We start from the raw sequence: 20,392 nt of genomic DNA, 5'->3' as shown, positions 1-20,392 counted from the left end.
TTTCGGCGCGCCGCGCAGCCCGAACCGTCCCACCGATCGGCACCGTTCAAGTATCGACACGACCGGAATTTTCGCGCGACGATGGGAATTTTTCAAACGACCCCGAAAAATTTTTCGTTCGCCCGTAAACGGCGATTTTCCGATTTTTTACAACTTTTTCAAAACGCTACTTGTCCTACAATTTTTGACCAAATCACATAATTTGGACATCAAAAATTCCGGGACGGTGGGGGGCATAAAGATTGTATACAGAATTTGGAAAAAAATTACGGTTCTCCGGATATTTGCCAAAAACTATCCCATTCATTTCCAATGGGAATAGTTCCCATTCACTTTCTATAGTATTTCCAATGGACTTTACATTGCATTGATGCCATTGACGGCCATGCATGTCGAATCTATTGATGCCAATGTACTTGGATTCATTTGACTATATGGATGTCGATGCCATTGACGGCCATGGACGTCCAAAATTTTTCCCATTCATTTTCAATGGGGAAAAAACTAAATTTCCCCAAATCAACAGAAAATGACCAGATATTAATAGGACGTATACCCCAAACGTCCCCAACTCCATTGACGCTTATAGGGGGTGCTGCCATTGACATCCATGGACGTCCAAAATTTTTCCCATTCATTTTCAATGGGGAAAAATCTAAATTTCCCCAAATCATCAGAAAATGACCAGTTATCAATAGTACGTCTCCCCCAAACGTTCCGAACTCCATTGACGCTTATAGGGGGTGCTGCCATTGACGTCCATGGACGTCCAAAAATTTTCCCATTCATTTTCAATGGGGAAAAAACTAAATTTCCCCAAATCAACAGAAAATGACCAGATATTAATAGGACGTATACCCCAAACGTCCCCAATTCCATTTACGCTTATGGAGGGTGATGCCATTGACGTTCATGGACGTCCAAAATTTTTCCCATTCATTTTCAATGGGGAAAAAACTAAATTTCCCCAAATCATCAGAAAATGACCAGTTATCAATAGGACGTCTCCCCCAAACGTCCCCAACTCCACTGACGCTTATGGGGGGTGCTGCCATTGACGTCCATGGACGTCCAAAAATTTTCCCATTCATTTTCAATGGGAAATTTTTTTTTTTCCCCAAATCAACAGAAAATGACTAGATATCATGAGGACGTGTCGCCCAAATGTCCCCGATTGCATTGCCGCTTATGGAGGGTGATTCCATTGACGTCCATGGACGTCCAAACTTCCCATTCATTCCCAATGGCATTTCTTCATGTTTGTTCATTCTATTGATGCCAATGTACTTGGATTCCATTGACGCTTATGTAAGTTGATACCATTGATGTCCATGGACGTCCAAAATTTTTCCCATTCATTTTCAATGGGAATTTTTTTTTTCTCCCCCAAATCAACAGAAAATGACTAGATATCAATAGGACGTGTCGCCCAAATGTCCCCGATTGCATTGCCTCTTATGGAGGGTGATGCCATTGACGTTCATGGACGTCCAAACTTCCCATTCATTTCCAATGGCATTTCTTCATGTTTGTTCATTCTATTGATGCCAATGTACTTGGATTCCATTGACGCTTATGTAAGTTGATACCATTGACGTCCATGGACGTCCAAAATTTCCATTCATTTCCAATGGCATTTCTTCATGTTTGTTCATTCTATTGATGCCAATGTACTTGGATTCCATTGACGCTTATGTAAGTTGATACCATTGACGTCCATGGACGTCCAAAATTTTTCCCATTCATTTTCAATGGGAATTTTTTTTTTCCCCAAATCAACAGAAAATGACTAGATATCAATAGGACGTGTACCCCAAATGTTCCCGATTGCATTGCTGCTTATGGAGGGTGATGCCATTGACGTTCATGGACGTCCAAACTTCCCATTAAATCCCAATGGCATTTCTTCATGTTTGTTCATTCTATTGATGCCAATGTACTTGGATTCCATTGACGCTTATGTAAGTTGATACCATTGACTTCCATGGACGTCCAAAAATTTTCCCATTCATTTTCAATGGGAATTTTTTTTTTTTTTCCCCAAATCAACAGAAAATGACTAGATATCAATAGGACGTGTCCCCCAAATTTCCCCGATTGCATTGCCTCTTATGGAGGGTGATGCCATTGACGTCCACGGACGTCCAAACTTCCCATTCATTCCCAATGGCATTTCTTCATGTTTGTTCATTCTATTGATGCCAATGTACTTGGTATCCATTGACGCTTATGTAAGTTGATACCATTGACGTCCATGGACGTCCAAAATTTTTCCCATTCATTTTCAATGGGAATTTTTTTTTTTCCCCAAATCAACAAAAAATGACCAGATATCAATAGGACGTGTCCCCCAAACTTTTCCAATTCCATTGACGCTTATGAAGGGTGCCGCCATTGACGGCCATGGACGTCCAATTCTCCCAATCTTTTCTAATGGCTTTTACTTTGTTTAGTGCCATTGACTGGCATTATGGTCCATTCTATTGATAGACCTGAGTGGGGCTAAGATCTGTATCTCCACAGAGGAAAGACCAAGGTGTGTAATTTCTCCCGAAATTGCAGTTTCTAGTTATATCATCAAATTATTCTCCGCGTTTTTTCGGCGCGCCGCGCAGCCCGAACCATACCACCGATCGGCACCATTCAAGTATTGACACGACCGGATTTTTCGCGCGACGCAGGGACTTTTTCAAAATCCCCCGAAAAATTTTCCGTTCGCCCGTAAATGGCAATTTTCCGAAAAAAAAAAAAAGTTAAAAAATGTATCTAGTCCTACAATTTTTGACCAAATCACATAATTTGGGTATCAAAAATTCCGGGACGATGAGGGGCATAAAAGTTGTATACAGAATTTGGCAAAAATTTACGGTTCCCCGGAAATTTGCCAAAAACTTTCCTATTCATTTTGAATGAAAAAAAAACGCACGCTGCACAGCCCGAACCGTTTGACCGATCGGCACCGTTCAAATATCGGCACGACCGGAATTTTCGCGCAACGATGGGAATTTTTCAAACGGACCCGAAAAATTTTCCCTTCGCCCGTAAACGGCAATTTTCCAGGAAAAAAAAAAAGTTTCAAAATGTATCTAGTCCTACAATTTTTGACCAAATCACACAATTTGGGCATCAAAAATTCCGGGACGGTGAGGGGCATAAAAGTTGTATACAGAATTTGGAAAAAAATTACGCTTCCTCGGAAATTTGCCAAAAACTATCCCATTCATTTCGTATGGGAAAAGTCCCATTCACTTCCAATGGGATTTCCAATGGAATTTACATTGCATTGATGCCATTGACGGCCATGCATGTCGAATCTACTGATGCCAATGTACTTGGATTCAATTGACTATATGGATGTCGATGCCATTGACTGCCATGGACGTCCAAAATTTTTCCCATTCATTTTCAATGGGGGAAAAAACAAAATTACCCCAAATCAACAGAAAATGACCAGATATCAATAGGACGTGTCCCCCAAACTTCCCCAATTCCATTGACGCTTATGAAGGGTGCCGCCATTGACTTACATTGACGTCCAAAATTTTTCCCATTCATTTTCAATGGGGAAAAAACTAAATTTCTCCAAATCAACAGAAAATGACCAGATATCAATAGGACGTATATCCCAAACGTCCCCAATTCCATTGACGCTTATGGGGGGTGCTGCCATTGACGTCCATGGACGTCCAAAATTTTACCCATTCATTTTCAATGGGAATTTTTTTTTTTTCCTCAAATCAACAGAAAATGACTAGATATCAATAGGACCTGTCCCCCAAATGTCCCCGATTGCATTGCTGCTTATGGAGGGTGATGCCATTGACGTCCAGGGACGTCCAAACTTCCCATTCATTTCCAATGGCATTTCTTCATGTTTGTTCATTCTTTTGATGCCAATGTACTTGGATTCCATTGACGCTTATGTAAGTTTATACCATTGACGTCCATGGACGTCCAAAATTTTTCCCATTCATTTTCAATGGGAATTTTTTTTTTTTTCCCCAAATCAACAGAAAATGACTAGATATCAATAGGACGTTTCCCCCAAATGTGCCCGATTGCATTGCTGCTTATGGAGGGTGATGCCATTGACGTCCAGGGACGTCCAAACTTCCCATTCATTTCCAATGGCATTTCTTCATGTTTGTTCATTCTATTGATGCCAATGTACTTGGATTCCATTGACGCTTATGTAAGTTGATACCATTGACGTCCATGGACGTCCAAAATTTTTCCCATTCATTTTCAATGGGAATTTTTTTTTTTTTCCCCAAATCAATAGAAAATGACTAGATATCATTGGGACGTGTCCCCCAAATGTCCCCGATTGCATTGCCGCTTATGGGGGGTGATGCCATTGACGTCCATGGACGTCCAAACTTCCCATTAAATCCCAATGGCATTTCTTCATGTTTGTTCATTCTTTTGATGCCAATGTACTTGGATTCCATTGACGCTTATGTAAGTTTATACCATTGACGTCCATGGACGTCCAAAATTTTTCCCATTCATTTTCAATGGGAATTTTTTTTTTTTTCCCCAAATCAACAGAAAATGACTAGATATCAATAGGACGTTTCCCCCAAATGTGCCCGATTGCATTGCTGCTTATGGAGGGTGATGCCATTGACGTCCACGGACGTCCAAACTTCCCATTCATTTCCAATGGCATTTCTTCATGTTTGTTCATTCTATTGATGCCAATGTACTTGGATTCCATTGACGCTTATGTAAGTTGATACCATTGACGTCCATGGACGTCCAAAATTTTTCCCATTCATTTTCAATGGGAATTTTTTTTTTTTCCCCCAAATCAACAGAAAATGACTAGATATCATTAGGACGTGTCCCCCAAATGTCCCCGATTGCATTGCCGCTTATGGGGGGTGATGCCATTGACGTCCATGGACGTCCAAACTTCCCATTCATTTCCAAAGGCATTTCTTCATGTTTGTTCATTCTATTGATGCCAATGTACTTGGATTCCATTCACGCTTATGTAAGTTGATACCATTGACGTCCATGGACGTCCAAAATTTTTCCCATTCATTTTCAATGGGATTTTTTTTTTTTTCCCCAAATCAACAGAAAATGACTAGATATCATTAGGACGTGTCCCCCAAATGTCCCCGATTGCATTGCCGCTTATGGAGGGTGATGCCATTGACGTTCATGGACGTCCAAACTTCCCATTCATTTCCAATGGCATTTCTTCATGTTTGTTCATTTTATTGATGCCAATGTACTTGGATTCCATTGACGCTTATGTAAGTTGATACCATTGACGTCCATGGACGTCCAAAATTTTTCCCATTCATTTTCAATGGGAATTTTTTTTTTTTTCCCAAATCAACAGAAAATGACTAGATATCAATAGGACGTGTCCCCTAAACTTCCCCGATTCCATTAACAATTATGGAGGGTGCTGCCATTGACGGACATGGACGTCCAATTCTCCCAATCTTTTCTAATGGCTTTAACTATGTTTAGTGCCAATGACTGGCATTATGATCCATTCTATTGATAGACCTGAGTGGGGCTAAGATCTGTATCTCCACAGAGGAAAGACCAAGGTGTGTAATTTCTCCCGAAATTGCAGTTTCTAGTTACCTTGGTCTTTCCTATGGAAAGAACAAGGTATTGTTATTCTGCAACTTTATTCGCCTTATTATTATTATTATTATTATTATTTATTACCTTGGTCTTTCTGAAAGAAAGAACAAGGTTATGTTATTCTACAACTTTATTATTATTATTATTATGCAATGGTTTCTCCGCGTTTTTTCGGCGCGCCGCGCAGCCCGAACCGTCCCACCGATCGGCACCGTTCAAGTATCGACACGACCGGAATTTTCGCGCGACGATGGGAATTTTTCAAACGACCCCGAAAAATTTTTCGTTCGCCCGTAAACGGCGATTTTCCGATTTTTTACAACTTTTTCAAAACGCTACTTGTCCTACAATTTTTGACCAAATCACATAATTTGGACATCAAAAATTCCGGGACGGTGGGGGGCATAAAGATTGTATACAGAATTTGGAAAAAATTTACAGTTCTCCGGATATTTGCCAAAAACTATCCCATTCATTTCCAATGGGAAAAGTTCCCATTCACTTTCAATAGTATTTCCAATGGACTTTACATTGCATTGATGCCATTGACGGCCATGCATGTCGAATCCATTGATGCCAATGTACTTGGATTCATTTGACTATATGGATGTCGATGCCATTGACGGCCATGGACGTCCAAAATTTTTCCCATTCATTTTCAATGGGGAAAAAACTGCATTTCCCCAAATCAACAGAAAATGACCAGATATTAATAGGACGTTTTCCCCAAACGTCCCCAACTCCATTGACGCTTATGGGGGGTGCTGCCATTGACGTCCATGGACGTCCAAAATTTTTCCCATTCATTTTCAATGGGGAAAAAACTAAATTTCCCCAAATCATCAGAAAATGACCAGTTATCAATAGTACGTCTCCCCCAAACGTTCCGAACTCCATTGACGCTTATAGGGGGTGCTGCCATTGCGTCCATGGACGTCCAAAAATTTTCCCATTCATTTTCAATGGGGAAAAAACTAAATTTCCCCAAATCAACAGAGAATGACCAGATATTAATAGGACGTATACCCCAAACGTCCCCAATTCCATTTACGCTTATGGAGGGTGATGCCATTGACGGCCATGGACGTCCAAAAATTTTCCCATTCATTTTCAATGGGGAAAAAACTAAATTTCCCCAAATCAACAGAGAATGACCAGATATTAATAGGACGTATACCCCAAACGTCCCCAATTCCATTTACGCTTATGGAGGGTGATGCCATTGACGGCCATGGACGTCCAAACTTCCCATTCATTTCCAATGGCATTTTTTCATGTTTGTTCATTCTATTGATGCCAATGTACTTGGATTCCATTGACGCCTATGTAAGTTGATACCATTGACGTCCATGGACGTCCAAAATTTTTCCCATTCATTTTCAATGGGAATTTTTTTTTTCCCCAAATCAACAAAAAATGACTAGATATCATTAGGACGTGTCCCCCAAATGTCCCCGATTGCATTGCCGCTTATGGAGGGTGATGCCGTTGACGTCCATGGACGTCCAAAATTTCCATTCATTCCCAATGGCGTTTCTTCATGTTTGTTCATTCTATTGATGCCAATGTACTTGGATTCCATTGACGCTTATGTAAGTTGATACCATTGACGTCCATGGACATCCCAAAATTTTTCCCATTCATTTTCAATGGGAATTTTTTTTTCCCCCAAATCAACAGAAAATGACTAGATATCAATAGGACGTGTACCCCAAATGTTCCCGATTGCATTGCTGCTTATGGAGGGTGATGCCATCGACGTCCATGGACGTCCAAACTTCCCATTCATTTTAATTGTCATTTCTTCATGTTTGTTCATTCTATTGATACCAATGTACTTGGATTCCATTGACGCTTATGTAAGTTGATACCATTGACGTCCATGGACGTCCAAAATTTTTCCCATTCATTTTCAATGGGAAATTTTTTTTTTTTCCCCAAATCAACAGAAAATGACTGCATATCATTAGGACGTGTCCCCCAAATGTCCCCGATTGCATTGCCGCTTATGGATTTTGATGCCATTGACGTTCATGGACGTCCAAACTTCCCATTCATTTCCAATGTCATTTCTTCATGTTTGTTCATTCTATTGATGCCAATGTACTTGGATTCCATTGACGCTTATGTAAGTTGATACCATTGACGTCCATGGACGTCCAAAATTTTTCCCATTCATTTTCAATGGGAATTTTTTTTTTTTCCCCAAATCAACAGAAAATGACTAGATATCAATAGGACGTTTCCCCCAAATGTCCCCAATTCCATTTAGGCTTATGTAGCGTGATGCCATTGACGTTCATGGACGTCCAAACTTCCCATTCATTTCCAATGGCATTTCTTCATGTTTGTTCATTCTATTGATGCCAATGTACTTGGATTACATTGACGCTTATGTAAGTTGATACCATTGACTTCCATGGACGTCCAAAATTTTTCCCATTCATTTTCAATGGGAATTTTTTTTTTTTTCCCCAAATCAACAGAAAATGACTAGATATCATTAGGACGTGTCCCCCAAATGTCCCCGATTGCATTGCCGCTTATGGAGGGTGATGCCATTGACGATCATGGACGTCCAAACTTCCCATTAAATCCCAATGGCATTTCTTCATGTTTGTTCATTCTATTGATGCCAATGTACTTGGATTCCATTGACGCTTATGTAAGTTGATACCATTGACGTCCATGGACGTCCAAAATTTTTCCCATTCATTTTCAATGGGAATTTTTTTTTTTTCCCCAAATCAACAGAAAATGACTAGATATCAATAGGACATGTCCCCCAAATGTCCCCGATTGCATTGCCGCTTATGGAGGGTGATGCCATTGACGTCCATGGACGTCCAAACTTCCCATTAATTTCCAATGGCATTTCTTCATGTTTGTTCATTCTATTGATGCCAATGTACTTGGATTCCATTGACGCTTATGTAAGTTGATACCATTGACGTCCATGGACGTCCAAAATTTTTCCCATTCATTTTCAATGGGAATTTTTTTTTTTTCCCCAAATCAACAGAAAATGACTAGATATCAATAGGACATGTCCCCCAAATGTCCCCGATTGCATTGCCGCTTATGGAGGGTGATGCCATTGACGTCCATGGACGTCCAAACTTCCCATTAATTTCCAATGGCATTTCTTCATGTTTGTTCATTCTATTGATGCCAGTGTACTTGGATTCCATTGACGCTTATGTAAGTTGATACCATTGACGTCCATGGACGTCCAAAATTTTTCCCATTCATTTTCAATGGGAATTTTTTTTTTTTCCACAAATCAACAGAAAATGACTAGATATCAATAGGACGTGTCCCTCAAATGTCTCCGATTGCATTAACAATTATGAAGGGTGCCGCCATTGACGTCCATGGACGTCCAATTCTCCAGTTCATTTTTTCTAATGGCTTTTTGTTTTGTGCCAATGACTGGCATTATCATCCATTCTATTGATAGACCTGAGTGGGGCTAAGATCTGTATCTCCACAGAGGAAAGACCAAGGTGTGTAATTTCTCCCGAAATTGCAGTTTCTAGTTATTATTATTATTATTCATCTTATTCTCCGCGTTTTTTTGAGCCAACGCACAGCCCAAACCGTAGCACCGATCGGCACCGTTCAAGTATCGGCACGACCGGATTTTTCGTGTGACGATGGGAATTTTTCAAACCGCCACGAAAAATTTTCCGTTCGCCCGTAAACGGCAATTTTCCGAAAAATAAAAAAAGTTTAAAAATGTATCTAGTCCTACAATTTTTGACCAAATCACATAATTTGGGCATCAAAAATTCCGGGACGGTGAGGGGCATAAAAGTTGTATACAGAATTTGGCAAAAATTTACGGTTCCCCGGAAATTTGCCAAAAACTTTCCTATTCATTTTGAATGGAAAAAAAACGCGCGCTTCAAACCCCGAACCGTTAGACCGATCGGCACCGTTCAAGTATCGGCACGACCGGAATTTTTGCGTGACACAGGAAACTTTACAAATGGCCCCGAAAATTTTTCCGTTCGTCCGTAAACGGCAATTTTCCGTGAAAAAAAAAAAAGTTTCAAAATGTATCTAGTCCTACAATTTTTGACCAAATCAAATAATTTGGGCATCAAAAATTCCGGGACGGTGAGGGGCATAAAAGTTGTATACAGAATTTGGAAAAAAATTACGCTTCCTCGGAAATTTGCCAAAAACTATCCCATTCATTTCGAATGGGAAAAGTCCCATTCACTTCCAATGGGATTTCCAATGGAATTTACATTGCATTGATGCCATTGACGGCCATGCATGTCGAATCTACTGATGCCAATGTACTTGGATTCAACTGACTATATAGATGTCGATGCCATTGACTGCCATGGACGTCCAAAATTTTTCCCATTCATTTTCAATGGGGAAAACACAAAATTACCCCAAATCAACAGAAAATGACCAGATATCAATAGGACGTGTCCCCCAAACTTCCCCAATTCCATTGACGCTTATGAAGGGTGCCGCCATTGACTTACATGGACGTCCAAAATTTTTCCCATTCATTTTCAATGGGGAAAAAACTAAATTTCTCCAAATCAACAGAAAATGACCAGATATCAATAGGACGTATATCCCAAACGTCCCCAATTCCATTGACGCTTATGGGGGGTGCTGCCATTGACGTCCATGGACGTCCAAAATTTTACCCATTCATTTTCAATGGGAAATTTTTTTTTTTCCCCAAATCAACAGAAAATGACTAGATATCAATAGGACCTGTCCCCCAAATGTCCCCGATTGCATTGCTGCTTATGGAGGGTGATGCCATCGACGTCCAGGGACGTCCAAACTTCCCATTCATTTCCAATGGCATTTCTTCATGTTTGTTCATTCTTTTGATGCCAATGTACTTGGATTCCATTGACGGTTATGTAAGTTGATACCATTGACGTCCATGGACGTCCAAAATTTTTCCCATTCATTTTCAATGGGAAATTTTTTTTTTCCCCAAATCAACAGAAAATGACTAGATATCATTAGGACGTGTCCCCCAAATGTCCCCGATTGCATTGCCGCTTATGGGGGGTGATGCCATTGACGTCCATGGACGTCCAAACTTCCCATTCATTTCCAAAGGCATTTCTTCATGTTTGTTCATTCTATTGATGCCAATGTACTTGGATTCCATTGACGGTTATGTAAGTTGATACCATTGACGTCCATGGACGTCCAAAATTTTTCCCATTCATTTTCAATGGGAAATTTTTATTTTCCCCAAATCAACAGAAAATGACTAGATATCATTAGGACGTGTCCCCCAAATGTCCCCGATTGCATTGCCGCTTATGGGGGGTGATGCCATTGACGTCCATGGACGTCCAAACTTCCCATTCATTTCCAAAGGCATTTCTTCATGTTTGTTCATTCTATTGATGCCAATGTACTTGGATTCCATTGACGCTTATGTAAGTTGATACCATTGACGTCCATGGACGTCCAAAATTTTTCCCATTCATTTTCAATGGGAATTTTTTTTTTTTTCCCCAAATCAACAGAAAATGACTAGATATCAATAGGACGTGTCCCCCAAATGTCCCCGATTGCATTGCTGCTTATGAAGGGTGATGCCATTGACGTCCAGGGACGTCCAAACTTCCCATTCATTTCCAATTGCATTTCTTCATGTTTGTTCATTCTATTGATGCCAATGTACTTGGATTCCATTGACGCTTATGTAAGTTGATACCATTGACGTCCATGGACGTCCAAAATTTTTCCCATTCATTTTCAATGGGAATTTTTTTTTCCCCCCAAATCAACAGGAAATGACCAGATATCAATAGGACGTGTCCCCCAAACTTCCCCGATTGCATTGCCGCTTATGGAGGGTGATGCCATTGACGTCCAATTCTCCCAATCTTTTCTAATGGCTTTTACTTTGTTTAGTGCCATTGACTGGCATTATGGTCCATTCTATTGATAGACCTGAGTGGGGCTAAGATCTGTATCTCCACAGAGGAAAGACCAAGGTGTGTAATTTCTCCCGAAATTGCAGTTTCTAGTTATATCATCATCTTATTCTCCGCGTTTTTTCGGCGCGCCGCGCAGCCCGAACCGTACCACCGATCGGCACCATTCAAGTATTGACACGACCGGATTTTTCGCGCGACGCGGGGACTTTTTCAAAATCCCCCGAAAAATTTTCCGTTCGCCCGTAAACGGCAATTTTCCGGAAAAAAAAAAAAGTTTAAAAATGTATCTAGTCCTACAATTTTTGACCAAATCACATAATTTGGGTATCAAAAATTCCGGGACGGTGAGGGGCATAAAAGTTGTATACAGAATTTGGCAAAACTTTACGGTTCCCCGGAAATTTGCCAAAAACTCTCCCATTCATTTCTAATGGGAAAAGTTCCCATTCACTTACAATGGGATTTCAATGGAATTTACATTGCATTGATGCCATTGACGGCCATGCATGTCAAATCTATTGATGCCAATGTACTTGGATTCTATTGACTATATGGATGTCGATGCCATTGACGGCCATGGACGTCCAAAATTTTTCCCATTCATTTTCAATGGGGACAAAATACAATTTCCCCTAATCAACAGAAAATGACCAGATATCAATAGGACGTAAACCCCAAACGTCCCCAACTCCATTGACGCTTATGAAGGGTGCCGCCATTGACTTCGATGAACGTCCAAAAATTTTCCCATTCATTTTCAATGGGGAAAAAACTAAATTTCCCCAAATCAACAGAAAATGACCAGATATTAATAGGACGTAAACCCCAAACGTCCCCAACTCCATTGACGCTTATGGGGGTTGCTGCCATTGACGTCCATGGACGTCCAAAATTTTTCCCATTCATTTTCAATAGGAATTTTTTTTTTTTTCCCAAAATCAAAACAAAATGACCAGATGTCAATAGGACGTGTCCCCCAAATGTCCCCAATTGCATTGCCGCTAATGGAGGGTGATGCCATTGACGTTCATGGACGTCCAAACTTCCCATTCATTTCCAATGGCATTTCTTCATGTTTGTTCATTCTATTGATGCCAATGTACTTGGATTGCCGCTAATGGAGGGTGATGCCATTGACGTTCATGGACGTCCAAACTTCCCATTCATTTCCAATGGCATTTCTTCATGTTTGTTCATTCTATTGATGCCAATGTACTTGGATTCCATTGACGCTTATGTAAGTTGATACCATTGACGTCCATGGACGTCCAAAATTTTTCCCATTCATTTTCAATGGGGAAAAAACTACATTTCTCCAAATCAACAGAAAATGACCAGATATCAATAGGACGTATACCCCAAACGTCCCCAACTCCATTGACGCTTATGGGGGGTGCTGCCATTGACGTCCATGGACGTCCAAAATTTTACCCATTCATTTTTAATGGGAAATTTTTTTTTTTCCCCAAATCAACAGAAAATGACTAGATATCATTAGGACGTGTCCCCCAAATGTCCCCGATTGCATTGCCGCTTATGGGGGGTGATGCCATTGACGTCCATGGACGTCCAAACTTCCCAATCATTTCCAAAGGCATTTCTTCATATTTGTTCATTCTATTGATGCCAATGTACTTGGATTCCATTGACGCTTATGTAAGTTGATACCATTGACGTCCATGGACGTCCAAAATTTTTCCCATTCATTTTCTATGGGAATTTTTTTTTTTTTCCCCAAATCAACAGAAAATGACTAGATATCATTAGGACGTGTCCCCCAAATGTCCCCGATTGCATTGCCGCTTATGGAGGGTGATGCCATTGACGTTCATGGACGTCCAAACTTCCCATTCATTTCCAATGGCATTTCTTCATGTTTTTTCATTTTATTGATGCCAATGTACTTGGATTCCATTGACGCTTATGTAAGTTGATACCATTGACGTCCATGGACGTCCAAAATTTTTCCCATTCATTTTCTATGGGAATTTTTTTTTTTTTCCCCAAATCAACAGAAAATGACTAGATATCATTAGGACGTGTCCCCCAAACTTCCCCGATTCCATTAACAATTATGAAAGGTGCCGCCATTGACGTCCATGGACGTCCAATTCTCCCATTCATTTCTAACGGCTTTTACTTTGTTTTTTGCCAATGACTGGCATTATCATCCATTCTATTGATACACCTGAGTGGGGCTAAGATCTGTATCTCCACAGAGGAAAGACCAAGGTGTGTAATTTCTCCCGAAATTGCAGTTTCTAGTTTTATTGCAATGTTTTTCCTTATTCAGATTTGTTTCAAGACTACAGATACAGTTAGACTTCACTTTGATGGTTAATGCAGTTATAGCAATTTTGTTGTTTTATCACAATAGATTGGTTTATTTACATTTCAAAAACCAGAAGCCAACTGTAATTATTTTCTGTATAAAAATTAATTTGGTGTTCAAAAAGTCTTTATTCAAACTTGTATCTTGAAAAAGAGGGGGTTGTCTTATAATCAGGGCCGTCTTATATTCGGGCCAATACGGTAATATGATAAGTCTATATACATTACTGGGCAAATGCCAGTTTTTTTATGATACAAAATGAAATTTTAAAGCATTTTCCATCAGTAATTTCAGTTATGAATTGTGAAGATGTTTTGGAAAAGGCAAGTAATAATAAACTGAGATCATGTTTGGCACAAGTCTTGAGCTCCCACTATTAACTGGGAATGTGCCTGTCAAGAATGAACTAACCACTTTCAACCTTTGGCAGTGGTTTTCAAACTGGGGAGGGGCACCATTTTTCTCATACTATACTACTTATATTATACCATTAATTAAATGCAAAACAGGGATGTCAACCAAAGCAAAAACGTGAAAATATGCCGACGTATAGGCTACAGTATTTTGCTCACTCCTTCACCTTTACAAAATGGGTAATGAGCAGGGGTGAGGCCTGAATAATAATAATAATAAAAAAATAAAAAATAAGATCTAGTATCGGAACTGTATCAGCAGTGGCAGCTATCCTGATAGTTATCATGATCGTATTGGAAGTAAAAAATGTGGATCGGTGTATCACTAATGATATTGACGAGAAAACATGTTTTTCTTGGCATGAGAATAAATTACGTACTATTGAAACATTGTGTTGATTTACATTACATATTCTTATATTGCCGAGGCAACCAAGTATTGTAGATTGTAAATGTTTCAGTGGAAGGACGATGAGGAGGACGAGTGTGACATGTATGAAGTGCCCCCCTGTGAACGTCCAACTGTCAGCGTTCCAACAAGACAAGTGGAAGAGAATCTCTATATTGGTAAGAACAGTTATTCTCATCGGCTCTGGTCTCCTCGTACGGAGTTTGTGTGTTTCTTCGAGAACTTACCCCCACATTTTAAAAACGTGCATGTTCATTTCATTGTATAACTGTTTGAATGTGAATTTTTGCTTGTCTATATACACTTTGCAAAATCAGATGGTATAGGTTCCAACTCAGCACTGGACCAAATAAGGAATAACAGTATAGAAACTGAGAGGGTGGGTATTTGTATCTTGCAGAACGAACTTCCAGTGTTTCAGTCCTTACGCCTGCATCAAGACCGACTTTTAAAACTCAGGTAAATACAGAATTAGTGTCTTGATGTCTGCTTCTGTGAGACATTTGAGCTTTACCTTATTTTCCCTTTAGCGGTCTCAACCAAATGCAAAGGAGTTTACCGTCAAGAAACGTAAGCCACATTTCAAAGCAGTAAGGCGGAACAATGCATTACTTATCGGTTGCCTTTGACGGCGATAGACAACCAATCCATTTGAACTGGATTCCTAGTCAAAATGAATTGGATGTCTATCAACGGCAGCTAGTGATTAAACACATGTCAACCTTTAGCACCTGAGGTCGACAGGAACGAGAAACCCGACAGGAAAAAGATGGCGACCCTTCCTGCTCGATTTCTCACGTCTACCATGGAGGAAGGTAAAGAAAACATTTATTTTACTGAACCGTGTGTTCAAAGGTATTGGGAACACTATTCTTCTGCCTAAAGAAAGTGAAATGTGGGGTTGCCCACTTTGCCATATTTCACTGTTCAAGGAAGTCTTAAAGACAATGGCGTAGGTTTGGTCTCAACATTGGTATGGAAGATATAACAGCATAACCTGCATATACACCTTTTGCCGGGGACTGGACATTAATAAAACCAAACATGCATACTAGACAACCCCAAGACTCGAACCAAAGCACACTCATGAAATTCTGATGTGTGCATGGAAAATGAATGAATGAATGAATTTCACAGATTTTTGTTTCGTGTCAGTTCATGTTCATGTCAGCGTCCCCCTGAAGTGTAGCCATTCATGGATAGCTCCCCGTTTTTTGTATGTTTAATCTGCTGGTTAGCCACGTCTACCATTATAGGGCTCTAGCGCCCCCCAAAAATAACAGTCTTGTGCTAAATGGAATATGAAATAATAAAAATGCATTTATTCAAGACAAATATGGCAAAATGACTCCATAATGGTCAAAACTGTCGACTTCACCTTTACTGTCGCACCTCCCGAACGAGATTTTATGCCACCTAAATCAGGCTTATGTCGTTTCCCTTCCCCGGCTACGGAGAATGTAAACAAACCAAGAGGCGTGACAGCTAGCCGACATGCTAACCCGAACCGAGTGATGTTTCAAAGTCTTCGAAGCGGAAAATCACACGTAACTAGCCCGGATCATTTCACATGACGACTGGGTTGTCAATTGTCTTCGCCGATCGGCAAACCGCCCGGCGGAGAGCAATTTACAGCTCGTTCCCCCACTACTACGGACAGGAGAGCTCACCGGGGAAGCAGCTGGACAATGACCGATGAACAAACCGGCCGACGTCGGAGGAGGGTGTAGCTGCCAAATGGTCAACACGAATATGGCAAAATAATGCTTTACTACACGGCGAAGTCGTAAACAGTGAGAGACTCAGGGGAGGAGGGCGGCTGCAGTTGTGCGGCTAACATGTGCAGCTAATGTGTATGAGGAGAGCTTTTTACATGCCCATCCATGATCAAACGTAAGTAGTCCTTTATTTAAAAAAAAGTTTGTAGTGTTTACTTTGTAATCGCTGTATTCGCGGCTATTTTTAACTCAAAGTAGCAATTTCTGATCGGTCGGAAATTTTGACAGAACATCGGTGACATGAAGAGGGGAATAAGCCGAGTATAGTGCTCTCCCGATGGGGGATGTGCGACAAGCCGCCATTTGTCGGCCGAGGGGACAAGGTGCATGTCAGCCACAAAATGCAAGCCACCTAATATTAAAATGATCCCAGTATTTGACATTATACAAAACACGATGTCTACTCACTTCCTGGTAAGTCCCATGGTCCCACAGTAGTAGGGCTTGTTTTGGCCAATATCCACCGGTGAATGGGAACCTTTTGAAACACCAAAAAGGCACACACGCCTCTCCCTTGTACAGCAAGATTTTTCTACAGCCGTTTGGCTGTCGTGATGCGAAAAATAAACGTATTAATCCGTAAAATCATTCGAATCCTTAGTCAGTACGGCTGTAGAGTGAAGAGGACTCATTCCTCTGTACACGTCACAGCGCCCTCTTTCTCAACTCGAGACAGTTGCTGGAAGTCACTCATTTTCAAACTAAATAAATATAGCGATCGCTTCCACATACATCCAAGCGGTCCATTTCATTCAGGAGCATAAAATACCGCGTGTATTATGAAATAAACATGCTTTTTTGTGTCACAGGCACTTTAATGTTATGCTAACTCTGATGCAGGTCAGACTTTCATTATCAAAATTAGTGGTGTTTCCTCCATCTCCATAACATTGCCGTCTTTTTACATTACTTACAGTGACTGCCGCTGGCCGTAAAAAAAAAACTTCTAATATCCCTCTTCTTCGAAGGGGGCGAAGAAGGCCGCATGTTGTTGAAACGAATCTGTCGGGGCTGTGTGTGTGTGTGGGGGGGGGGAGCGTGCGTGTGTGTGTGTGTGTCTGTGTGGCTTGGAAGGGTCAAGCCATCACCCAATCAAACGTGCGTTTGAGGGAAAAAATGGACAGGCACATTCAGCAAGCGAGAAAGGAGAAATGTAAGTGTGAAAGTAATTCACTTAATAATAGTCAGGTCTATTCTATCCTTACAACATATGGAAACACAATCCAAATTACCTGTTTAACTGAAGTCATTATATAATGCAGTTAAGGTTGCTTAAAAGTTGGTGGGGACAATTTGAGCATCCTGAAAAGTTGGTAGTGTTGTGTCTCTACCGTCCCTATGCAAACCTACGTCCTTGCTTAAAGATGTTGGGAGTACTGTACAAAGTGTGACTGTATGACTGAAACATGCATTGATAGCGCCCCCTTGTGTTTAAATGTCTGTCTGTCGGTCAGTGGGTCACCAGTCTTTCTTTCTGTCTAGTTGCGCGTGTCAATGTCACTAGATCCTTTCAGGCTGCGTTATCTCCAGATCTCCATTTCACAATTACTCTGCCTTCATCAATTTTTGTCTGCTTTTCAGATGTGTATCTGGAGCCACATGGAGAATCGGTAAATTATTTGAAATACACTCTCGTCAATCAACTTTCGGATACTGCTTCATGGACATCTAGAACAATTATAACAACAAAATCAACTGCACGATCTAATTGCATCAATTGCGCTGCAAATGTTCAAAATTAAATGTGGTTGATCAATTGCTCAATGGCACCCACACCTACAGTTCGGTGCAATTCTCCTACTGGCATCAAAACTGTGTGTTCTCATGTTTCAGGGGGTGGATGAAGACCTGTATTTAGAACCAGCAGCTGGTGGGTCGCATGATTGTGGACTAGATTATGTTGATTAATTGTTTGCATAAAAACTGTTCCAGATACGGATCTTTATTTGAATTCTCTTCCTGTTCTTCAGCTTGCCCTCCGTCCCCCCCAGACCCAACGAGAATGTCTTCCAAGACATCTCCCTCGCCTTCCCTCATGTATGTGCGTTTCTGCCGCTGTTACTCAAACATTGTTAAACATTCAGCCTTCGAGAAAATAATTATGCCTGAAGTTCTTATAGTTTTGCTTATTGTGATTTGAGTTTTAGAGATGTTAGTGATATTTTTGTACAAAACATTACTCGAGCTCAGAGGTCAACAACCTTTAACATTGAAGTAGCCGTTTCAGCCCAGTTTCCTCAGATAAGATGACAATGATAGCAACACCTACAAAGTGTCATTTGCAACTTAACTTAACAAAGAAGTTTAGCCTCCTTTTAGTAAGCAGGATAAGCAGTATTGCCAACTTGGTGACTTTCCAAAGTCTCTTGCTGACTTTTTTGGACAAAAGTGACTAGTGACAAGTCTAACGACTTTGTCTCGTGTTTTTTTTAACTGACTCTTTGCTTCTCCCACGACATTATTCCTCTCTCCTAAGCGTCCATTACAATTACTGTATATACAAATTGCCAATATGCAAATTAGGTGATGACATCATCTGGTGATTTCTGGCGTCTCTTAGGGCAGCCAATAGCTACTTCCCTTTCTGGGCAGCACTGACTCACTTTTTATTCACAGGCCCCTCACGCAAGTTAGGAATTCACCCACTATGTAAAGTCATGGTTGTGGAAACACAAGTCTTTGCTCGAAATGAATGGTGCAAAATTACAAAAAAAAAAAAAAAAAAAATATATATATATATATATATATATATATATATATATATATATATATATATATATATATATATATATATATATATATATATATATATATATATATACAGTATGTATATATACATACAAAAATTACATCTGAGACACAGCTCACTTGCTTATTCTTGTGCCATTTTTAGAACAGACTTGCGGGCAATTTGGTCCCCGCGGACACCGTTTTGATGGTAAAATATCAATGCATTTGCATGATAGCAATACATTTTTATGTAATGCATTTTTGTCTAAATGATATTTGATTTTAATTGGGAGGCACTGGCTGTGAATGATCACTACCAGCTCTACCGGTTGTAATTTATTGGATGTCTATTGAAGTCAATGGCAGTAAATGAGTTAATGCTATACTCTATCTGCTGAATGTAAACAGTAGTATATTATGACATGTATTCTGACATCCTGTCACTGTGCAGAATGAAGCCTCCAGTTCCCAGAGCAAATTCTGTGAGTTGATCACTTCCTCTTCCCATTTCAGCCATTTGACAATTAATTTGAATTCTATGACACTTACTAGACATATCCTTTCCCTTCTTTTCAGAGTTCCTTCCTGCATTGCTCGACAGAAATAAAAACAGGTAGAAAACTTTTTCTCCTTTAACATCTTCATGATATGCAAAAAGTCTTCACACCCTTGTTTAAAATACATTAACTGTACACACAGTAAATAGATGGTTTTTATTTACTTGAACGTATGTGAAACTTTCAGTTCCAAACCATGACACAAGGCCTGTCACCACTAAACTGTCTCCACTGACAGCAGGATTTAAGTCCCCTTTGTCAACCAGTCTAAAAGAGACTATTTTGAGGTTGGTCACCCAGAGCAATAGCAAATGCACTTTAAATCATATTGGGTTGATTTTTGCAGGCCAAGTGTATGCTAAAGCTGTGTTTGTTAACATTCCTGTCTGCGTTTCAGACATGCAAATCCTCACATGCCGGATACTAAGAATGCAAGTAAGCTTATTTGTTTTGTACCAGAAATGTATTGTTCATCATTTTAACAAATTTCAGGTTTTTAGATTTAACTAAGAACATTTTTTTTCCTCACTGCTTTGGTGGAGGGCGAACTGCCAAACAATCAGGGAATGAGGTAAAACATTGTATAATAGTTCATGTTTGTTATTGGAAACATACACT

General features: G+C 40.1%; 1 protein-coding gene across 3 annotated transcripts in view; it reads left to right on the top strand.

The window, feature by feature from the left end:
• si:dkeyp-117b11.1 (SH2 domain-containing protein 6) overlaps positions 1–20,392 on the top strand; it is a 150,621-nt gene that overhangs the window by 121,684 nt on the left and 8,545 nt on the right. The window contains exons 5-16 of one of the 3 annotated variants that reach the window (XM_057831157.1): positions 14,762–14,867; positions 15,110–15,168; positions 15,240–15,279; positions 15,438–15,524; positions 18,069–18,097; positions 18,321–18,357; positions 18,458–18,524; positions 19,669–19,699; positions 19,794–19,830; positions 19,962–20,061; positions 20,172–20,209; positions 20,317–20,345. In XM_057831157.1, coding sequence (XP_057687140.1) covers positions 14,762–14,867; positions 15,110–15,168; positions 15,240–15,279; positions 15,438–15,524; positions 18,069–18,097; positions 18,321–18,357; positions 18,458–18,524; positions 19,669–19,699; positions 19,794–19,830; positions 19,962–20,061; positions 20,172–20,209; positions 20,317–20,345 — 660 coding nt within the window. The remainder of the gene's footprint in view (positions 1–14,761; positions 14,868–15,109; positions 15,169–15,239; positions 15,280–15,437; positions 15,525–18,068; positions 18,098–18,320; positions 18,358–18,457; positions 18,525–19,668; positions 19,700–19,793; positions 19,831–19,961; positions 20,062–20,171; positions 20,210–20,316; positions 20,346–20,392) is intronic. The other 2 variants (XM_057831159.1, XM_057831158.1) reach the window with 2 other exon arrangements.

Source organism: Corythoichthys intestinalis, chromosome 3 (genome assembly GCF_030265065.1).
Source record: "Corythoichthys intestinalis isolate RoL2023-P3 chromosome 3, ASM3026506v1, whole genome shotgun sequence".
NCBI classification, from domain to species: domain Eukaryota; kingdom Metazoa; phylum Chordata; class Actinopteri; order Syngnathiformes; family Syngnathidae; genus Corythoichthys; species Corythoichthys intestinalis.
This window is presented reverse-complemented; position numbering and strand designations above follow the sequence as displayed.